Consider the following 19,850-nt stretch of genomic DNA (forward strand, 5'->3'; position numbering starts at 1 on the left):
TATATATATTTTTTATAGCAGATTTGTCCAGTGCAATACTTTGTTTGATTACTTGACTATTGCTTCTATGGGTGTGGATTGTGTGTCCAGTAAAATGAAATCCTTGACAACATCAATTATTTTTATTTGTTATGATGTTGTTTATTGGTCAAGTTGTGAAGATTTTTGTTTTCTTTGTGTTAAGGTATAATCCATACTGAAGGCTGTTGTCTTTGATCTTCATCAATAAGTACTTCAGGACTCTTTACTGTCAGCAAGAAAGGTATCATCTTTATATTGTAGGTTGTTAATGAGTCTTCCTCCAATTCTGTTGCTGCACTTTTCAAATAGTCCAGTTTTTTTAGTATCATGTACTCTGCATCAATATTGAATAAGTATGGTGCAAGGATGCAACCCTGAGGCACATGTTTATAGATTTTTAAACTACACACTTTTCCCTGGTTCTATTTGAAGACTACCTCTTAGTCTATTCTGTGTACAGATTTCACATGAATACTATTACGTATTCTGGATTTCACACTTTTCAAAGTGCTATCCATGACTTGTTATGATCCACAGAGTTTAATTCATTTGTGTAGTCAATAAAGCACAAGTAAACATCTTTCTGATATTCTCTGCTTTCAGCCTGAATCTATTTGACATCAGCAGTGAGAGCCCTTATTCACATTCTTTTCTGAAAATGCCTTGAATTGCTGGCAGTTCTATGTCAATGTAATGCTGCAATTATCTTCAAAATTTTACTTGTGTGTGATAACTAATGGTATTGTTGGATAATGTCCCCATCTTATTGGATCACCTCTCGTTGAAATGAGCACAGATATAGATATCTACTGGTTGACTGTCCAGATAACTGTCTTCCAAATTTCTTAGCATAGATGAGTGAGAGCTTCCAGTGTTAACATCATTTGTTGAAATGTCTCAGTTGGTATTCTACCAATACCTGGAGTCTTGTTTTTTGCCAATACCCTTAGTGCATCTTAGGCTTCTTCCATAGCGATCATTGGTTCTTTATCATAGCTACTTCCTGAAAAGATTTTGCTTTCTTTTGATGCTTCCTATGCCCTTTGATGGAGTCTGGTGTGGCGCTGTGGGTTAATACGCTGGACAGCAAAGTTGGTTTGAACCACAAGGTTGGTGCTTCAAGCTTACCAGCTACTTCTTGGAAACTTATACAGGGGTCGCTGTGGGTCGGAATCAACTCGAGGGCACTTAGCAACAACAATAACAACAATGCCCTTTGATATTTTGCCCTTGGAATCCTTCAATCTTGAAATTTGAAGCTTGAGTTTTTTCGTCATTTCCTTCAGCTTCAGTAATGCCGTGCATGTTGTTCCCTTTAGGTTTTCTAATTCTACCAGATATGTACACATTTCATGTTAATACTTTACTTTGGTTTTTTGAGCTGCCCTTTGAAATCTTCTATTTAGCTCTTTTACTTAATCATCTCTTCCATTTACCTTAGTCACTCTGTGTTCAAGAGCAAGTTTCAAAGTCTCTGCTGATCTCTACTTTGATCTTTTCTTTCCTTTCTTGTCTTTTAGATGACCTGCTTTCTTCTTGTACGATTTCCTTGATGTCATCCCATAACTTGTCTAGTCTTTGGTCGGTACTGCTCAGTGAGTCAAATTCTTTCTTGAGATTGTTTATAAATTCAAGCGGAATATTTTCAAGGTTGTACTTTGGCTTTTGTGGATTTGTTTAAATTTTCTTCAACTTGAATTGAACTTGCATGTGAACAAATTGATGTGTTTTTCTGCAGTCAGCCCATGTTCTTTCTGACTGATGATAATTGAACTTATCTATCAAGTCTTTCCATAGATTCAGTCTATTTGATTTCTATGTGTTATATCTGCTGAATTCACATGTAAAGTTGCTGTTTATGAAAAAAGGTATTTGTAATAAATAAGTAGGTGTTTTTGCAAAATTTTGTTGTACAATTTCCTGCATCATTTCTGTCACCAACATGATATTTCCAGCTACAGATCTTTCCTCTTCATTTCCTTCCTTTGCATTCTAATCACCAGTTATTACCATTGAGTCTTGATTGATGTTTGACTGGTTTCAGACTGCAGAAGCTGGTAAAATCTTTAATTTCTTTGGCATTAGTGGTTGGTGGGTAAGTTTAAATAACAGTTTTAGTCTAACTAGTTGAACTTGTAGACACCAGGATTACCTTATCACTGACGGTATTTTACTTCAGGACAGATCTTGAAATGTCCTTTTGGACAATGGATATGGCACTTTTCCTTCTCAATTGGTAATTCCCAGCATAGTGAACCGTATGTTTAGCCAATTAAAAATAGCCAATACCAGTTCATTTCAGCTCACTAATGCCTAGGATCTCGATCTTTATGCATTCTGTTTCATTTTGGACACCTTCATTCTCCTAGACTCATACTGTGGACATCCACATTGCAGTTATTAACGGGCATTTGCAGCTGTGTCTTTCCATTTGCGTTATGGCACAGTAGGTCCTGAACGATTTGTTCCAGCCGCATCATTAAGGTTGACCCGAGGCAGCCCTTCCCTGGTTATATTTTGAGTCCCTTTCAACTGGAAGGGTAATCTCCTGGCATTGTATCAGACTTTGTTTTGTTGCTTTTCACTGGCCAGTTTTTTCAGATGTAGCTCACTAGGTTCTCCTTCCTGTGTGTCTTAGTCTAGAAGTTTCACTGAAATCTTTCTACTATGGGTGACCCTGGTGCTGCTTGAAATGTTGGTGGCACAGCTTCCAGCATCACAGCAAATTGCAAGTCATTACAGTATGACATGCTGACAGATGAGAGGTGGCCAGACAGCACAAAAACTCAAATCAAACCCAATATCATCAAGTCAATTCCAACTCATGTAGCAACCTTATTAGCGTTTTAGAGGTTGTAAAGCTTTATGGAACCATACAGCTTCATCTTTTTTCTACAGAGTGGCTGGTGGGTTTGAACTACCAATCTTGTGGGTTAGCCATCCAGTGCCTAACCCACAGCACCACTAGAGTTCTTCAAATAGTGTGAGGAATCAAGTAAATATTGATTTAAAGTATGCTTCTTTCATTTTGAGCTCACCATGAATTTAAAATCTCCATATAAATGAAGCTGTTACAAATGTCATATATTTCTTTATATAAGATTTATGTATTGAAAGAAGAAAATTTCAGAAAGATGTATAATCTAACCTATTTTTTTAAAGATATCCATATATACTACATTGAATATTTCTAAAAATGTTACACAGACTCAAGGTGTACTAATAGTGATTATGTGTTAGGAGTGGTACTGGCAGAGATTGAGAGTGATTTTTTATTTTCTAGTGCTCTGTAGAATGTCTAAGGAGCTCTGGTAGCATAGTGGTTACAAGTTGAGCTGCTAACCTCAAGTTCAGCAGACTACTAACCACAAGGTTGGTGGTTCAAACCCATGAGCTGCTCTTTGGAAGCTCTATTCAGGGTTGCTATGAGTTGGAACTGACTTGACAGCACTTCACACACACATACACATTTATAGTGTTGAAACATGACAACAGTTGTGAAGATAGCGTGGGTTAGACAGTGTTTTGTTCTGTTGTATGTAGAGTCACTAGGAGACAGAAAGACAGAAACAACGGCACCTAAGAATAATATACTGATTAGATATTTTACTATAAATATGTAAAAAGTACCTCTTGTAAAATTCCGGTAAATGAAAGTCAAGTATATAAACTTTAATCAGGCTCCATGCTGCTTGTCAAGTCATACCTCTAATTTTTTAATACTTAGAAGGTGATACTGTGCATGGCTTTCTTGAGAGTCATGAGGTGAGTGAGGAGTCGCTGAGCCACAGGGAGAAATAACTCGTCAGACTGTCCACTTTTGAAGTACAGGAATACTTCTCCTCATTTGCATATTTCTTGTGCTGTTTCTATTTGACCTCATAAAGTGCTACCTCATCAGGCTTTCAGTTCTCATGCTAAGAAGTTTGCCTTTGTTCTCCAAATCCTGTGACACTGTAAGGATTTTGATTAGCAATTGCAGCTTTCAGAAATATTTTTTCAAATATCACAATACCTCCTAATCAAATAGGAAATTTTAGCTATAGGAAAAAAATATATAAAGTAAGAAAAAATAATGCCACGTGTTTGCATTGAACAATATGGAGAATAGCCTCATGCTTATATTTTATTAATTTTGTTGTTGTTAAGTGCCGTTGAGTCAATGCTGACCCATAGCAACCCTGTATAGGGTTTCTAAACATGTAAATCTTTGTGGGAGTAGAAAGCCTAGTTTTTCTGTCTCTCTCTCTCTCTTTTTTTAAAATTTTTATTGTGAATTGTGTGATAGTTTACGTGGGAGAACATCAACTTTATACTCATCCTATCGTATTTTGTTTCATTGCAATGACTACAATCCCCTCTATGTATCATCATTCAACAGCATTTGCTTGCTTCTGTTCCCTGTCTTTTTTTTTTTTTTTTTGGTTGTACACCGAATCACTCAGGAACATATAATTATTCAAACAGCCAAAGGGCATACTCTACAAGCCTGCTCCCCCAGCCGCCAGCACCCTCCATGAGTCCCCAGCCACTCCATCTCTCCAGATGGAGGCAATCTCTGGCATTGCTGCTTCTTTAGATAGGGTCCCACATTCTGTTCTTCTCCCTTGATGGTCCCAGGGTCCACTGCTCCTGGACTGCAAGATCAACCACACCCCTCTTTTTGTTACAAAATATCTACCTTTACATTTGCAACAATCACAATCAGTTCTGATAGCAGTTATTCACTATTGAACCACAAGAGTCTTATCCCCATATCCTTTCACCAGGTCCTTGCACCCACTGAAACAGAACTCCTTCTTGAAAACTTGTAAGGCTGTCACTTCTTGCCTTTATAACCCCCCTCCCCCCATTTTAGATAGCCAATGTCTAAGTTGCCCATCCTTGTAAACCCTGTGTACAGAGGCGGTGGGAATGATCCTTGCTGTGGAGATTTGTTCCCTCTTTTAAGCTGCTACTTCTATAAGAATAGGTCAACTTCATCAAATTGCAGCAGATTACACTTTTTTTTCCTCTTGTTTCTTCCTCTATTCGAGTTCTGATCATTCAGCCATTGAAGCTAGGTCAAAAGGGTACTGTCTGCAAGTATGGGTGTTCTTGTGTATCTCCCCTCACTTTTTATCAGCTGGACGCTTCACTCTCCACTCTAGCCCTCTGTGGCTATGACCCTGTCCATGGGCTCAGGAGTACCCTGGTCTCACCATACTGCTGGCTAATCAGGTCTCACTCTAGGTTGATGGAAGTCTATTGAACATGGTTGGGCTCAGCCCACATCGTCATTGCTGCTTTCCTCCCACTTCCCCTTATCAGTAGACCAACGCAGTTGCCAGCAAGATTACTTGCATGCTTGTGTATTCTCTTTGAGTCTCAGTCTTGGAAGGGGTTTGCCTTGAAGGGACTTGATTGTTTGCCTTGATGGCTCCCCAGTTAACAACTTGCTTGTTCTTCTGGTAGTCATTCAGACTGCCCTTTTTGTTTTTGATTTTTCCTGCTGGTCTTTCTTTCAAGAAGTATCTTCTGTACTTCTGGCTGCTCCAGGCTGATGTGCTTGTTCTTTCGAGTGGAAATTTCCCACCTCAGAAGATTCTGGATGGGGTTCAGGATTCCACCTATAGTCTTATGTAATGCAGAGGCTCCACAGGAAGCCTCCTTCACTGGGCAAGTTCTAGCTCCACCTTTTAGGTATTCCAATCAGTTGTAGGCTGAAGATGGACTTACAAGCTTTCTATAGTGATGTTTCTGGCTATTCCTTTCTCTCCTCCTCAAGTGTCTTATTTTACAATAGTAGGCAGGGGAAACCCTTGTTTTTCTCTTGTGGAGTGGCTGGTGGGCTTTAACTGCTGATGTAGTTCACAGTCCATTGTTTATTCTACAGTGCCACTTTGCTACCTTTATTAACTTAGGGTAGCATCAAGTTCTTTTATGATTTTTTTCCTCACCTTTCTCATTTGGAATTTTTAGGCTTTTATATTTTGTTTATTTTGTAGCATCTTGGTAGGTAGAAAATGAAAATCGTTTCACTTGGACAAAAACGTCTTAGGACTTTAGGCTCTACTTTTCTTTTTTTTTAAAATGTTTTATTGTGAATTATGTGATATTTTACATGGGAGAACATTAGCTTTACATTCATCCTATCGTATATTATTTCATTGCCATGATTACAATCCCCTCAATGCATCATTAACCAACAAAGGTTATACCCTGCAAGCCTGCACCCCACCCCTCCCGGTCATCAGCACACAGCCCCTCTCCCTCTCTGGGTCTAGAGTCCCTGGCCACTCCATCTCTCCACGTCGTCATCTCTGCCTCCATCTCTGGCGTTACTGCTTCTCTGGGTAGGGTCTCACACACCCCTCTTAACCCTTGATGGTTTCAGGGACCTCCGCTCCTGGACTGCAAAGTCAATCACTCCCCTCCTTTTGCTACAAAGCATCCACCTTTACATTTCCAACCCTTGGAGTCAGTCTTGATAACAATTATTCACCATTGTACCACAGGGAATCTATCCCCATCTCCTTTCATTAGCCCTGCCCAGACAGATTGGATACTACTTAGGCTCTACTTTCCTTAATCTAAGGAACTCTGGTGGCACTGTAGGATAAGTACTGGACTGTTAACCACAGGGTCAGTGGTTCAAACTCATCAGCTGCTCCATGGAAGACAGATGAGACTTTCTCCTTTATAAAGATTTACTGTCTTGAAACCCCCATATAGGGTTGCTGTGAGTCGGACACAACTCGGTGCCAATGGGTTAATGGGTGTCTCAATTCATTTATTCACTAATTAAAAAAAAAAAGTTAATCTTGGAAAAATTCAGCTAGCCATCATCTCTAAACCTATACAAGTAGAGTTCAATACTACTAATTATTTTTTGCAAATGGAAGTCAAGATAATTAAGGAAAAAAATAAGAGTAAGTAGAATGAATAGCTAGCCATTCATTTAGCAAAGAAAAAATTTCTAAATGCTATTGTTTGCCAAGGATAATGCTTAAGTACTTCTGTTACAAAAAGATTCATCATTTACTTTCTGGTCTAATGAGGATGAATGACATCTATGACATGTACTGCCACATCTGACAATCAGCTATACTCCGCGACCTGCGTTGAAAATTTAAACCCAAATAGGGATAACTGGAGATTAGAAATAAAAGGAAGACACAAGACACAAGTGAAATAAGTAAAGTTGGAATCAGGAGGGACACAGCACGCTGATGGAGATACTGTGGCACAGATCAAGTGCAGCGAGTTTATTTATACACAGCTCAAGGGGAGGTGCTTGAGGGAGGGTAAGAAGTCCAAGAACTTCTTGTACTGAAGGAGCCTGCAGTAAGCAGAACTTTTATCAGAAAAACTGTAACTTTTGGCAGCTAACTGGAACACAGGTTTACGGTAACTAGAATGTTGCACAGGCTGAGCCGAAGGACATAGCTAAATACAAGGTAAGACCTTGCAAATTCCCTGTCCTATGAGGCAGCCCTGCAAGTTCCTCAGGGGGCAGCTTGACTTGGATGAAGCCCGAATTTCTGGACCACAACTGTTCAGTTGCAATCCTTCAGTTAAACTACCCCCAAGTCAGAGACCTTCGCCTCAGCTACTCCCAACATCATACGAAATTATATATAGCATTGTGGAAACGATTAATTCTGTCTAGAGAAATTGGAATATTATAATAGTATGCAGCAGCAGCGAAAAATATTTTCTGGGTATCATTATAAGCTCTTTACTACACTAATGTCATTAGCCCCAAGCCCCATGAGATTTGCTCTGTTATCCCCATTGTGGGACATGAATTCAGGGTCAGATAGCTAGTAAGTGGGTGAGCATGGCAGGCTGATTCCATAGCCTTTGATTTTATCCATTATTCTGTGTCAACTTCTCTTTCATGGTGAAGGAGGTAACATTTGAACTAAGGTTTGAAGCAGCTAAGTCAACTTTGATGGAGAGGAGGATAGGGAAAGAGTTTTCTAGTAAGTAGTTAGAAATAGGGATCTGGTTCTCAGGAGAGATCCCCTGTCTTAACTACCAATTTTAAGGTTATTTGCTATGTTAGTGAAGTGATAAGAAGAGAGATAAAATGTGGTCATTCTTTCAAGAAACCTTCATATATAAGGAAGATGAGAAGTGGTAATGCAGAGATGGTACAAGGTCTAGGGATAGGATATTTCAGCTTTTTATTGGGAACTGAGTAAAGGTTTTTACAGAGTAGATTATCAGTTTTGCATTCAACAAATTATGTACTTTGCTTCATTACATGGTTATAATCTTTCTGATGTACCAACAGTTAAAAGTATTTACCTCTGTTCACTTTATCTATTGCATTCCTCCCTGCGCCTCCCACTACCTTCATCTGACCTCTGCTAAATTCCCTCTTGTTGTATATTGCCTGCCCTGTCACTCATGTTAACATGTGTGTACCCACTACCTCATGGATACTTTCTCCTCCCCATCTCCTTTAAATAGTATAGATTGTGCCAGTGGGTTAATGGGTGTCTCAGTTCACTTATTCACTGATTTAAAAAAAGTTCCTCAGGTGGGCAGCTTGACTTGGATGCAGGCTGAGTTTCTGGACCACAACTGTTCAGTTACAATCCTTCAGTTAAACTACCCCCAAGTCAGAGACCTTCACCTCAGCCGCTCCCAATTTCCATTTGGCATCTTCTGATTTCCAACTCTGGCTTCTCTTCTCTTTTCAGTAAAAATGTATTTTCTCTTTGCTTTTTATCAAGTTCTTCTCTTTCCCATTTATACTCCCGAGTCTCAACCTCCTGTTTTATAGCATCAAGTTCTTTTATGAGTTTTTTCTTCTCCTTCCTCAATTGAATTTAGAATCTCTGCTTCTTCATGCTTACTTCTTTCTTGGAATTCTAGATCCAAAGTATAATGTTCAAATTCTTCCCATTTATTTTCATAACACATAACTATTTGTGGTGTCATAGAAAATTCTTTCAGCTCAAAGTCTTCAACTGGTTTGTATGCTTTTTTATGTACTGTTCTGTAAATTCACTCTGGCATGCAGCTTTAATTTCTGATATAGTTGTCGTAGCTCCTTTTGAAGAACTTTATTTTCATCATGAGCTTCATATGCCTTTTTCCTTTCAGCAAGCAACTGCCGTTGGAAACGGTTCATGCTCAGTTCAAGGTTTTTTGATAGTTCCTTAATTCTTCTCTAAGTGTCATCTAATTTTAATTCTGCTGAGACTAGTTTCTTTGCAACATCATCTCGTTTAGGTAGGTGTCTTGCTTCCGAGATCTTTTTCAATTTCTTTAAGGAAAATTTCATCCTAGATAGTTCACCTTTCTGTATCTTTTACCCTTTTCTCAGTTGCTCGTTCTTTCTCTTCACATTTTCTTAGGCATTCCTTGAGTGCTGTAATCTCATTGTTATGTTGAAGTATAAATTGTGAGATTTCATTTTTGTTATCTTCAAACTTATTCAGGGCGTTATCCTGTTGGTACTGGAGTCTTTTCAAAGCCTTATTTTCTTTTAGCAGTTCAGCTAGCTTGACCTGGAATTCAGTAACTTCATTCTGCAATTCATTGATTTTTAGCAGTCTTGCAGAAAGAACCCATTTTGTAATAAGAGCAGGATCTTTCTGAAGTGTTTCCCTATTGGGGATCTGGGAGCAATATCCCACTTGAACTCCCTTTCTGTTTGGTAGACCCGTAGGGCTTGATTTCCTAGGGGCGTGGTGAGGCACTTGACTATATGAAATGTGCCTTTTAGGATTTTCCCCCTTAACACTTGTAGGTGAAGAGGGGCTGACAACTGAAGACTGGCCAGAAGACTGTGATGTAGTTTCACAGTCATCTGCCACCCTCCTTGTTCTTGTATTGCTCTCTTCCTCCTTGTATATTGCCCTCTCTGTTTCCTGAGCTAACATGTGTCTGCCCTTTAGTCAGTGAATTACTTTCCCCTCCCTCATAACCCCTGGTAACCATCAAAGAACATTTTCTTTAGTATGGAAAGCTTTTTATAAGCTTTTACAATAATAGAATATTTGCCTTTTTGTGATTGACTAATTTCACTCAGCTCAATGTTCTTGAGGCTCATCCATGTTATGAGGTGGTTTGCAGGTTCATTGTTGTTCTTCAGGGTTGCATAGTATTCCATTGTGTGTATGTACCAGAGTTTGTTTATCCATTCTTTCATTGATAGGCACTTAGGCTATCTTCATCTTTTTTGCTGTTGTGAATAGTGTGCTGCGATGAACAGTGGTGTGCATATATCTACTCGTGCTCTGGGTCGTATTTCTTGTGGATATATATCAAGTAGAGGAATTGCTGGGTCATAAGATGTTTTTATTTCCAACTTTGTAAGGAAGCGCCACACCATTGTCCAAAGTGATTGAACCATTTTACAGTCCCACCAGAGATGTAGGAGGATCCTAATCCCTCCACACCCTCTTTAGCATTTGTTATTTTCTGTTTTTAAACTTTGCTGTAACTGCTGGTGTGAGATGCTATCTCATTGTTATTTTGATTTGCATCTCTCTAATAACTAAAAGAAGTCCTGGTGTGACGCTGTAGACTAATGCGTCAGACTGCAAAGTCCTTTGAACTGCAAGGTCAGTAGTTCAAGCTCACCAGCTGCTCCTTGGAAACCCTATACAGGGTCACTATGGGTCGGAATTGACTCGACAGCACTTAACAACAACAACAACAATAACTAAAAAGAAGCTGTGGTAGTTACGAATTGGGCTGCTAATCTCACAGTCAGCAGTTCAAAACTACCAGCTGTACCATGGGCGAAAGTTGAGGCTTTCTGCTCCCATATAGATTTACAGCTTCGTAAACCCCATGCAGGTTTGCTATGAGTCAGTAACGACTCCACAGCACATAAAAACAATAGCTAAAGACCGTGAACATATATTTGTTGACTTCCTGAATATCTTCCTTGGTGAAGTGTCTGTTAATGTCCTGTGCTTTTCTTAATTGGGTTGTTGTTGTTTTTCTTGTATAGATATTGTAGTTTTCTATAAATTTTAGATATTAATTAGCCTGGTCTAGGAATAGTTTGTAGGTAGAAAATAGATTTAGTATTTAGAAGCTGAAATGGGGAGATGAATGAAAAGTCGAAGTTGAAGATGCAGGATTGGGGTGTGCTTGATGGGGTATTATTTGGGAGGAATGGGATAGAAACTGCTGCAGCTATCATTCTTGGACAAAAGGAGGCCATTCATGTCTCCTAGGTGAGAAACAAATTGGACGGGTTGTAAATGTAGGTTAAGTTTAGGAAGTTGGAGGTTGGTGTTGAGCACTGCCTACTTGGACTAGTGGCCTCTATTTTCTCTTTCTGCTGGGAGTGAGGGAGGAGAGTAAAGGAGGAAGAGAATGGTGTGTGTTTGAGACCCAGCCTGGGGAGTGTCAGAGACTAGAATTGCCTGATGGCTTTGTTTGGTGCTGGTGTTAAGTACTGTTGACTCAGTTCTGACTCATAGTGCCCCTGTATAGGGTTTTCCAGGCTGTAAATCTTTATGGGAGCAGAAAGCCTCATCTTTCTCCCACAGAGAGGCTAGTGAACTTGAACCACTGACCTTGTGTCTCACAGTCTGGTGCTTATCTTACAGAGCAGTCACACTTTGCATAGTGGTGTGATTTACATGACTTTGTGTGTGAGTGTACGATCTTTCTCCTGCAGTATTGGACTATCTTTATGTTATTGTTGTTAAGTGCTGTCAAGTTGTTTCTGACCCATAGCAGCACTGTATAGGGTTTCTAAGGAGTGGCTGGTGAGCTTGAACCACCGAACTTGTTGTTCAAACGACTTTGCAGTCCAGTGCATTAGACCACAGTGCCGCACCAGGATTGAACTATCCATATGTAGGAGTAGCGATTATGGCTGGTAATTCTTAAAAACAAACAAACAAACAAACAAACAAACAAACAAACAAATAAATAAAATCACTGAATAATTTTAGTGTGGCAATGTAGCACCGAATTGCAAGGTTGGTTTGAACTACAAGGTTGGTGGTTCAAACTAACCAGTCGCTCCTTGGAAACCCTGTAAAAAGGTTTCTATGAGTCGAAACTGACTTGAGGGCACTTAACAATAAAACAAGTGGAAGACAAGGAAGCATGCAACTTACTTTGCTCAGTTGAAGATAAGAATTTAAATGTTTACCATGTTGTCTTAACTGATTTTGAATGTGATCTTTGCAATGGTATTTGGATTGCATTGTAACAAGCAGTTCCCAGGTTATGATTGTATGACAGTCAGCTTGTACTTTATATTATGTAGATTTGCCCGCACTTTGAAATGCTTGACCCAAACCCTACTCTGTACCAGCCCCTTGGTAGTGGTGGTGGTTGTGTGGCGCAGAGTTGGTCCTGATGCTTAGTGACCCTATCTGGGGTTTCTGGGGCTGTGAATCTCCAGGAGCAGAAAGCTCATCTTTCTCTGAGGCGTGGATGGTAGGTTTGAATTACTGATCTTGTGGTTAGCAACCCAGCTTGAAACCCACCAAGTTACCAGGGCTTTTCACCCAATCCCTATTGTCAAGAAATTCTTCATCACAGTTACCTTCACTTGCAGCTTTGAAACCACTGAAAAGGCTTTGGGCTTTTGTTTTGCTTTAAAGGAAGACTAAATAAGAATCTTATGCATCTGTTCCAACATACTTATAAACTCAATTGAAAGACAACATTGAGGAACCGATTACTGTTTGTAACCTGGGGACTACTTGCAACGTGTAATAGGAGAGCATACTGTAAATTTTAGGATGAACATTGTTTATGCTTTTGTTTATAATGTGAAAATAGAAACCATAAACAACAACAAAGAGTCCGTATTTGAGATTTGCGATTTATCTAACAGATCCTTTCAAATGGGAACAAAAAACGAAATGGAACCCAACATTTTTTTCATTGAAAGACACTGATGATAAATGGAAGAGGTGAGAGAGGGCTCTCAGTTGCCTTCTGGTTGATTATCTCTGGAAACCTTGCGCAGGCTCTCTGAACAAGCAGTATGGAATTCCTCCTTCTCAACTTAATTTGGAAAATATAACTTGTTTTCCTCACAAAAGAGTGTTTTAGAGCTGAAAATGCACATTTTTATTATTAATTTATGCTAATGTTTTGAGTCTTGAGACGAATTATATAAATGACATTATGTTTTTGTGTAATTATTTACACTACTTTCTAGGTAAAAATCTAAGAAAATCCTTTCTTGATGATTTTCAAGTTTTCCATGAAATGTACTTGTATTACTGTACTTTTAAAATTTGAGTGTCTGGAATTTCTTTGATGTTTTTAAGAATGTTTAAACTAGAAAGCAGAGTTTATAATGTCATGTGTATTAGGTTTTGTGCATTTATATAACTTCCATGATACTTTCCTTTATACATGTTAAAATTTAGCGTGTTCCTTGTTAAAGCTGGAACCTGCAGTTTCCTCTCTTCTTTCTACTTATCAAAAAAGGCTCATTGTAACTATTTAGGGACCAGTCCAGGTCAGAGATTCTTACTTACTTTCGCAAAATGGAGAGACCTGCAGCTTCCTGGGGATGCTAGTTCTGTTTATTTCATGTTTCAGATATTAACCACAGTTTCTGTGAGATGGTGCTATTGAATTGACACTGTTTTCAGTACCAGTCTTTTTGACGCATTTAGGACTTTTAATATGTTATAACGTTTTTGGCTTTTAATTTAAGTTCCTGTTTGTTTAGTTTCTATGATATGTCTTTCTGTATGCTAGTTTGTATAATCCTAACAGTATCTGCTCAAGGTGTTTGGAAGTTGCATCCCTATGAAGAAGCTTAGTATTGGAGAGGTTCAGTTACCTGTCCAAGGTCATTGAAATATAGACCAGTCTCAAAACATGTGCTCTTTTATATGTTAATCTTTTTTGTTTTTCTTTGATATTTCTATAATTACATAAAGCAGTATTCTCAATACAGTGCCTCTATTGAGGGGTAAATAAAATTTTGTAGAACAATATGCTTATCAGACCATATTAAAGATATTAACGTTACTTTGTTCCTTGATTTTTCCTTACTATGTGTGTTAAATAGTCTTCAATCTTGTGAGCTTAGCTTGGGAGATACAATTACCTTCATTTCTAAGAGGTAGAGATAAAAGCAGACACGAGGACTGACTTTTGAAAAGATGTTAGGGGATTTTGAATGTTTTGATGCTATAATAAGCACGCATAAAAATTCCAGACTTTTCTTACAGGAATAATTGTAAGTGACCTCATGACTTTACATGCTTCCCAGTTTTACAGCCTTGCACTTTTTCTTGTGTAGAGTTCTCAGTACGTGCAATGTGTTGCTGGGTGTCTTCAGCTGATGCTTCGGGTTAATGAGTACCGCTTTGCCTGGGTTGAGGCAGATGGTGTAAACTGGTAAGTGCACTTGTACTTTAAATGCAGAGTAACTTTTTAAAGCATCTCTCCTTGACATTTTCAAATAAATTAATAGGTGTAATTATATAAAAAGTGTTCTTTTTGTTTTTTTTATGTTTTCTTAATGTATGTTAGCATTTTTAGAAAGTACTGTCAAACTGTTTCTTCTTTGGGCTGTGTTGCTATAAAGTTAAAAACAAAAACAAACAAGACTGTAAAACCCCCAAAATAAATCAGTTGCTGAGGAGTTGATTCTGAATCATTGCGACCCCATATGTGTCAGAGTACAGTTATGTTCCATATAGTTTCCAGTGGCTTGTCTACAAGGCCTTTTCTCCAAGCCACTTCAAACTTTCAAACTTTCAGTTGGCAGTCAAGATGTTCCGTGTTTGTGTCACCTAGAGACTCCTTATAAGAGGTTTAACTCCCAAACCCACTGCTGTTGAGAGACCCTACATAGGGTTTCCAAGACTGTAAATCATTTTGGGAGCAGAAAGCCACATCTTTCTCTTGCGGAGCAGCTGGTGGTTTTGAACCACTGACCTTGTGGTTCCAGGTACTCAGAATACAAAATAAATAAATAAAATAAAAATAAAAATATCTTGTGGTGAATGCAAGCAGAAAAATCAACAAGAAAATGTCTTACCTAGAAAAAAATTGAATATAAACCATTCCTTATAATGCCATATACGAGCTATTATCTCTGTAGGATTTTTGTTTACAGACTTAGAAACTTTGAGGAACTGCTTATTCAGGTTTAAACTTATACAAACAACTTAAAATTTCCCAGCCAAACAAAATTCTGTTTTATGAACAGAAAGCCAGTTTGTTTATTCATAGCAAAAGATTTAACAAACTGCGTTCAAACCAAATCCTCTTTGTAGTTATTCAGAACATTGTTTGTCTGTTGGAAAGTCTGTATTGGAAGTTAGATTGTGAACAGAAGGTGGCTTGGTAAACTAGGATTTAGAGCAAGAAGAGTTAATTTAAAGATCTTTATGCTAATGGTATCAGACGCTTGTAGACTGGTGTGCCCACATCCAGCATAGGGATTTAACCTAGATCTACCCAGTCCACATTTGCCTGCAACCTCTTTGAGCAAGTGTCTCCTGCAAATGACTGTTCTTATGAATTACACTTGCTTTTTGTCATTTGTACTAGTTCATTGGAGTACCTTAGTTGTAGTCAGTTCATTGACTCAGTAAACTAGTAATTATTCTTAGATTAATCTACAAAGTTTCTGTTGATATAAGCCCTTGACTACAAGGTCAATTTGAACCTCAAGGCTGGAAGTTCAAACCCACTAGTCACACTTTGGAAACCCTATACAGGGCTGCTGTGAGTTGGAATCTACTCAGTGGCACTTAACAACAACAACATAGCAGATAAAATAATCTCCACAATTTGCCATATAGATGTGGATATATTTAATATATTTATGTGTATATGTATGTACAGTTAGTTATTTCATAAACTTTTAACAGAATTAAGAGTAAAGAATGTAGTGAAAGTAACTATTTAGAAATTTTAATGCAAATTTCAAGATAGCACATCTCTCTGTAATTTGTAAATTTTAGTACACAAGCATCATAAATGATGAAAGCCAACCTTCACATGTCCTTTTAACAAAACAGAGTGGTCCAGGTTCTTGTCATAAAGTAGTGTCTCGAGGGCTTTCATGTTGAATGGTTGAGTCCATGAGCATATCATATTTTGTTGTATCTTTAGTAATATATTATTCACTTATTGATTCTTGAGTTTGAGAAAATTCATTTATGATAGTCATCTAAAGGTTTATAATTTGAGATTTCATTTATATGACCAATTTGACCATCATTTTTAGAGAATAGGTTACTATCTGCCTGTTTGCCTTCGTTTTCTGATTTATCTAATAATTATGAAGCATCTTCCTCTGTTAATTGCCATTATGAACAGGAAATAAAAGATTCATAATTCTCAACTCTGTTCAAGCCGTGTCAGGATGTCCCAAGACTGCTGTATATATTTGGAGATTCAGTAGAAGGAATCAGAGGACTCAGTATATAGTTTTGTTGATGTTGTTTGTTGTTAGGTGCTATAGAGTTGATTCTGACTCATCCCTGCAAAACGTAGAACAAACCCATGCTTAGTCCTGTGCTATCCTCACAGATTCCCAGTGTTTGAGCCCATTGTTAAAGCCGCTGTGTCAATCCATATCACTGAGGGCCTTTCTCTTTTTCACCTCTACTTTACCTAGTGGGGCACTGAATGATCAGTACTGGACTCCTGGCCACATGGAAAGCAATCAATCATTATGTCATTCATATTGTGCTGTTATATTCAATGTGTTTTCTAAATTTGTGTTTATTTTCAGCATAATGGGAGTTCTGAGTAACAAATGTGGCTTTCAGCTCCAGTATCAAATGATTTTTTCAATATGGCTCCTGGCGTTCAGTCCTCAAATGTGTGAACACCTGCGGCGCTACAATATCATTCCTGTTCTGTCTGATATCCTTCAAGAATCTGTCAAAGAAAAAGTAACGAGAATTATTCTTGCAGCATTTCGTGTAAGTGGTTTGTGATCTTTGTGAGTGTTCTATGCACGTCCATTGTGCAGTGTATTTGAAAGTCTTAACTGGTAGAAAAAGTTGCTTATTTTATTCCATGTAGGCACTTAACAACAACAGTTATGAAGGATGGAGTCTTGGTGAATATAAAGTAAAATACCACTGACTTGTATTTATGGCATGAGGGAGTACAGCTGGTGGAAAGAAGCCATTTAAATGATTGAAAAGTGTGAGTTATAGAATGTATAGAATGATTGTAAAGAACTGTAATTTATAATGTTCTGGTTATTGTTGTTGTGAAGTGCCATTGAGTTGGTTCCAACCCATAGTGACCCTGTATAGGGTTTCCAAGGAGCAACTGGTGAGCTTGAACCGCCGACCTTGCAGGATGTTCTGGTAGAAGTTTCTTTTTACTGCAGTGCATTTTTTTGTTTGTTTAAATGGGACCTCTGGTAGCGTAGTGGTTACGAATCGGGCTGTGAATCTTAAGGTCAGCAGTTCAAAACTACCAGCTGTTCCGCGGGAGAAAGAGGAGGCTTTCTGCTCCTATAAAGATTTACAGCCTTGGAACTGACTCCACGGCACATAACAACAACAACATATATGTTAATGCTAGAGTTCTTTGGTGTTGCTGTGGATTAATGCATCAGACTGCAAAGCTGTTTGAACTGCAAGGTCGGTGATTCAAGCTCACCAGCTGCTCCTTGGAAACCTTATACAGGGTCACCATGGGTTGGAACCAACTCGACGACACTTTACAACAACGACATGGAGTTGATGGAATCCTGGTGTGGCAATACAGGATAATGCACTGGACTGCAAGGTCGGTTTGAACAGCAAGATCAGCAGTTCAAACCTCACCAGCGACTCCTTGGAAACACTATACAGGGTCGCTATGAATAACAACCACAAAATATATGTTAATGGAATCCTAGTGTGGCATTGCAGGATAATGCACTGGACCACAAGGTTAGTTTGAATCAAAAAGGTCGGCATTTCAAGTCCACCAGCTGCTCCTCAGAAATCAATTACAGATAATGACATCTTTGTGTATATAAACTCTTTAACTGCTATTTTAGGGACCTTGTAGCTTGCACATTTTGTTTTGCATCATGACAGTAAATATTTGTTAGAAATCTTACTCTTTAGCTTTCCCAGGTAACATGTTATGTTAAGCATGCACAGTTTGTAGTCTACAGGTGGTTTTTTTTTGTACCATGAAAGGTATACCTTTTGATTTTATGGTTTACAGTTACCTGTAATTTAAAAAAATCCATTTATTTAGTATATATTGATACAAGGTCTGCTTTTTGGTTTCCTTTTTGCTTAAATACTCCTATTGATTATTGAATTACTTGACATCTGGAACTCTTAGAACTCTGGAATGTATACATATTTATCAAACCTGGCAAAATTCCAGAATAATAAAGAACATGATTCCACAGTTTTTTCAGGATGTTTGCTGACAGATTCTCTTTTAGTATTAAGAAGGATTATACTTACAGAAAGTTGTTTGTTGTTGAGTGCTGTCAAGTCAGTTCTGACTCATAGTGACCCTGTATAGAGTTTCCGAGGAGCAGCTGGTGAGCTTGTTCCCCAGACCTTGTGGTTCAAACCGACCTGGCAGTCCAGCCCATTAACCCGCAGCACCACACCAGGACTCCAAGGCCAATTTATAATTAAATCTTTATTTGTTCTGATAATGCTTCTAAACTAGCATTAATATGTTAAAGAAGTTTGGTCTTTTTAATTTACTTTGATGAGTAACTCAGTCATTTAACTAGACTTTTAATTCTGTGGCCTGTACATTGTGTTCACGGCCCTTTTGTGTAGCATTTTAGTTATGTGGTAATTGACAGATGACAATAAGATTTCTCCTCATTTTGTTTTCAGAAGGACTTGAATAGTGTATTTATTGTAATTCATGTAGTTCTTATAACTTTTAAAATCAGCTCCCTTTTTATATGAATGTTGGCTATGTTTGTCCATATACCACAACTGTAACTTGTATATTTATGAATCTGTTTGTTTTTTTATGACTTCTGGAAATGGTTAGTTGATACTTACAAACCTGTTTCTGTATTTTGTGTGGTGGGGGTAGGGGGAAAGGTAAAAATACTAAGTGACAGTTTGAGAAAGGCATAATGCTTCCAGATTCTGATGTGTATGGAAAAACACTGTTTCAGTGAAAAATCTTGATCATTTACTGTAACAAGTATCAAAACCAACTTGTACAGACTAATAAATCTTTTCCACCATAACAACAAAAACAAACCAAAAAACCCTATGATGAATAGCACCGTAATATTGTCAGATATAGTGCCAAAAGATGAGCCCCTCAGGTTGGAAAGCAATTAAAAGACAAGATGGATTAGCACAGTGGTCCCAGCCATCTGCTCAAGCTAAACAGTGATGGTGAGGATGGTGCAGGCAGTATTTTATTCTATTGTGCATAAGGCCACTATGAGTCAGAACCAACTTGACAGCACCTAACAACAACAACATGTGTTAATATAGAATTGTATTTCTGGTGCAGGTGGTGCTGGCTAGCAATATTTAATTAATTAATTTATTTTGAGGCAACAATAAAGATATATGGACTCCTGATGTGGTGTTGGACTGCAAACCACAAGGTTGGTGGTTCAAACCCAACAACTACTCCTTGGAAACCTTATATGGGGTAACTATGAGTCAGAATTGACTTGACAGCACTTAACAACAAAAAAATAAGTAATCATTTTATGCAGTACAGTTTTCTTATTAGGCTATTAGACTCTTGGCATTATAAGCGACTTTAGGGATGATCTGAGTTACCTTTCTTCTTTGACAGATGGGAACTCTTTATACAGGTGAGTGGAGGTCAGATCTGTGCCCTGTGTTGTCTTAGTCCTAGGCATTCCGTTGTCTTTCTTGACAAAAAATCTCTAAGAATAATTTCAA

General features: G+C 38.2%; 1 protein-coding gene and 1 pseudogene across 2 annotated transcripts in view; one reads left to right on the forward strand and one right to left on the reverse strand.

Moving 5' to 3' along the window:
- The window catches only part of LOC102837000 (V-type proton ATPase subunit H-like), a 188,371-nt gene that overhangs the window by 58,107 nt on the left and 110,414 nt on the right, over nt 1-19,850 (forward strand). For both annotated transcript variants that reach the window (XM_006871856.1, XM_006871857.1), the window contains 2 exons: nt 14,267-14,364; nt 16,718-16,910. In XM_006871856.1, coding sequence (XP_006871918.1) covers nt 14,267-14,364; nt 16,718-16,910 — 291 coding nt within the window. The remainder of the gene's footprint in view (nt 1-14,266; nt 14,365-16,717; nt 16,911-19,850) is intronic.
- On the reverse strand, nt 9,002-14,077 carry LOC102841909 (annotated as a pseudogene).

The sequence above is a fragment of the Chrysochloris asiatica genome, unplaced genomic scaffold (genome assembly GCF_000296735.1).
Source record: "Chrysochloris asiatica unplaced genomic scaffold, ChrAsi1.0 scaffold00176, whole genome shotgun sequence".
NCBI classification, from domain to species: domain Eukaryota; kingdom Metazoa; phylum Chordata; class Mammalia; order Afrosoricida; family Chrysochloridae; genus Chrysochloris; species Chrysochloris asiatica.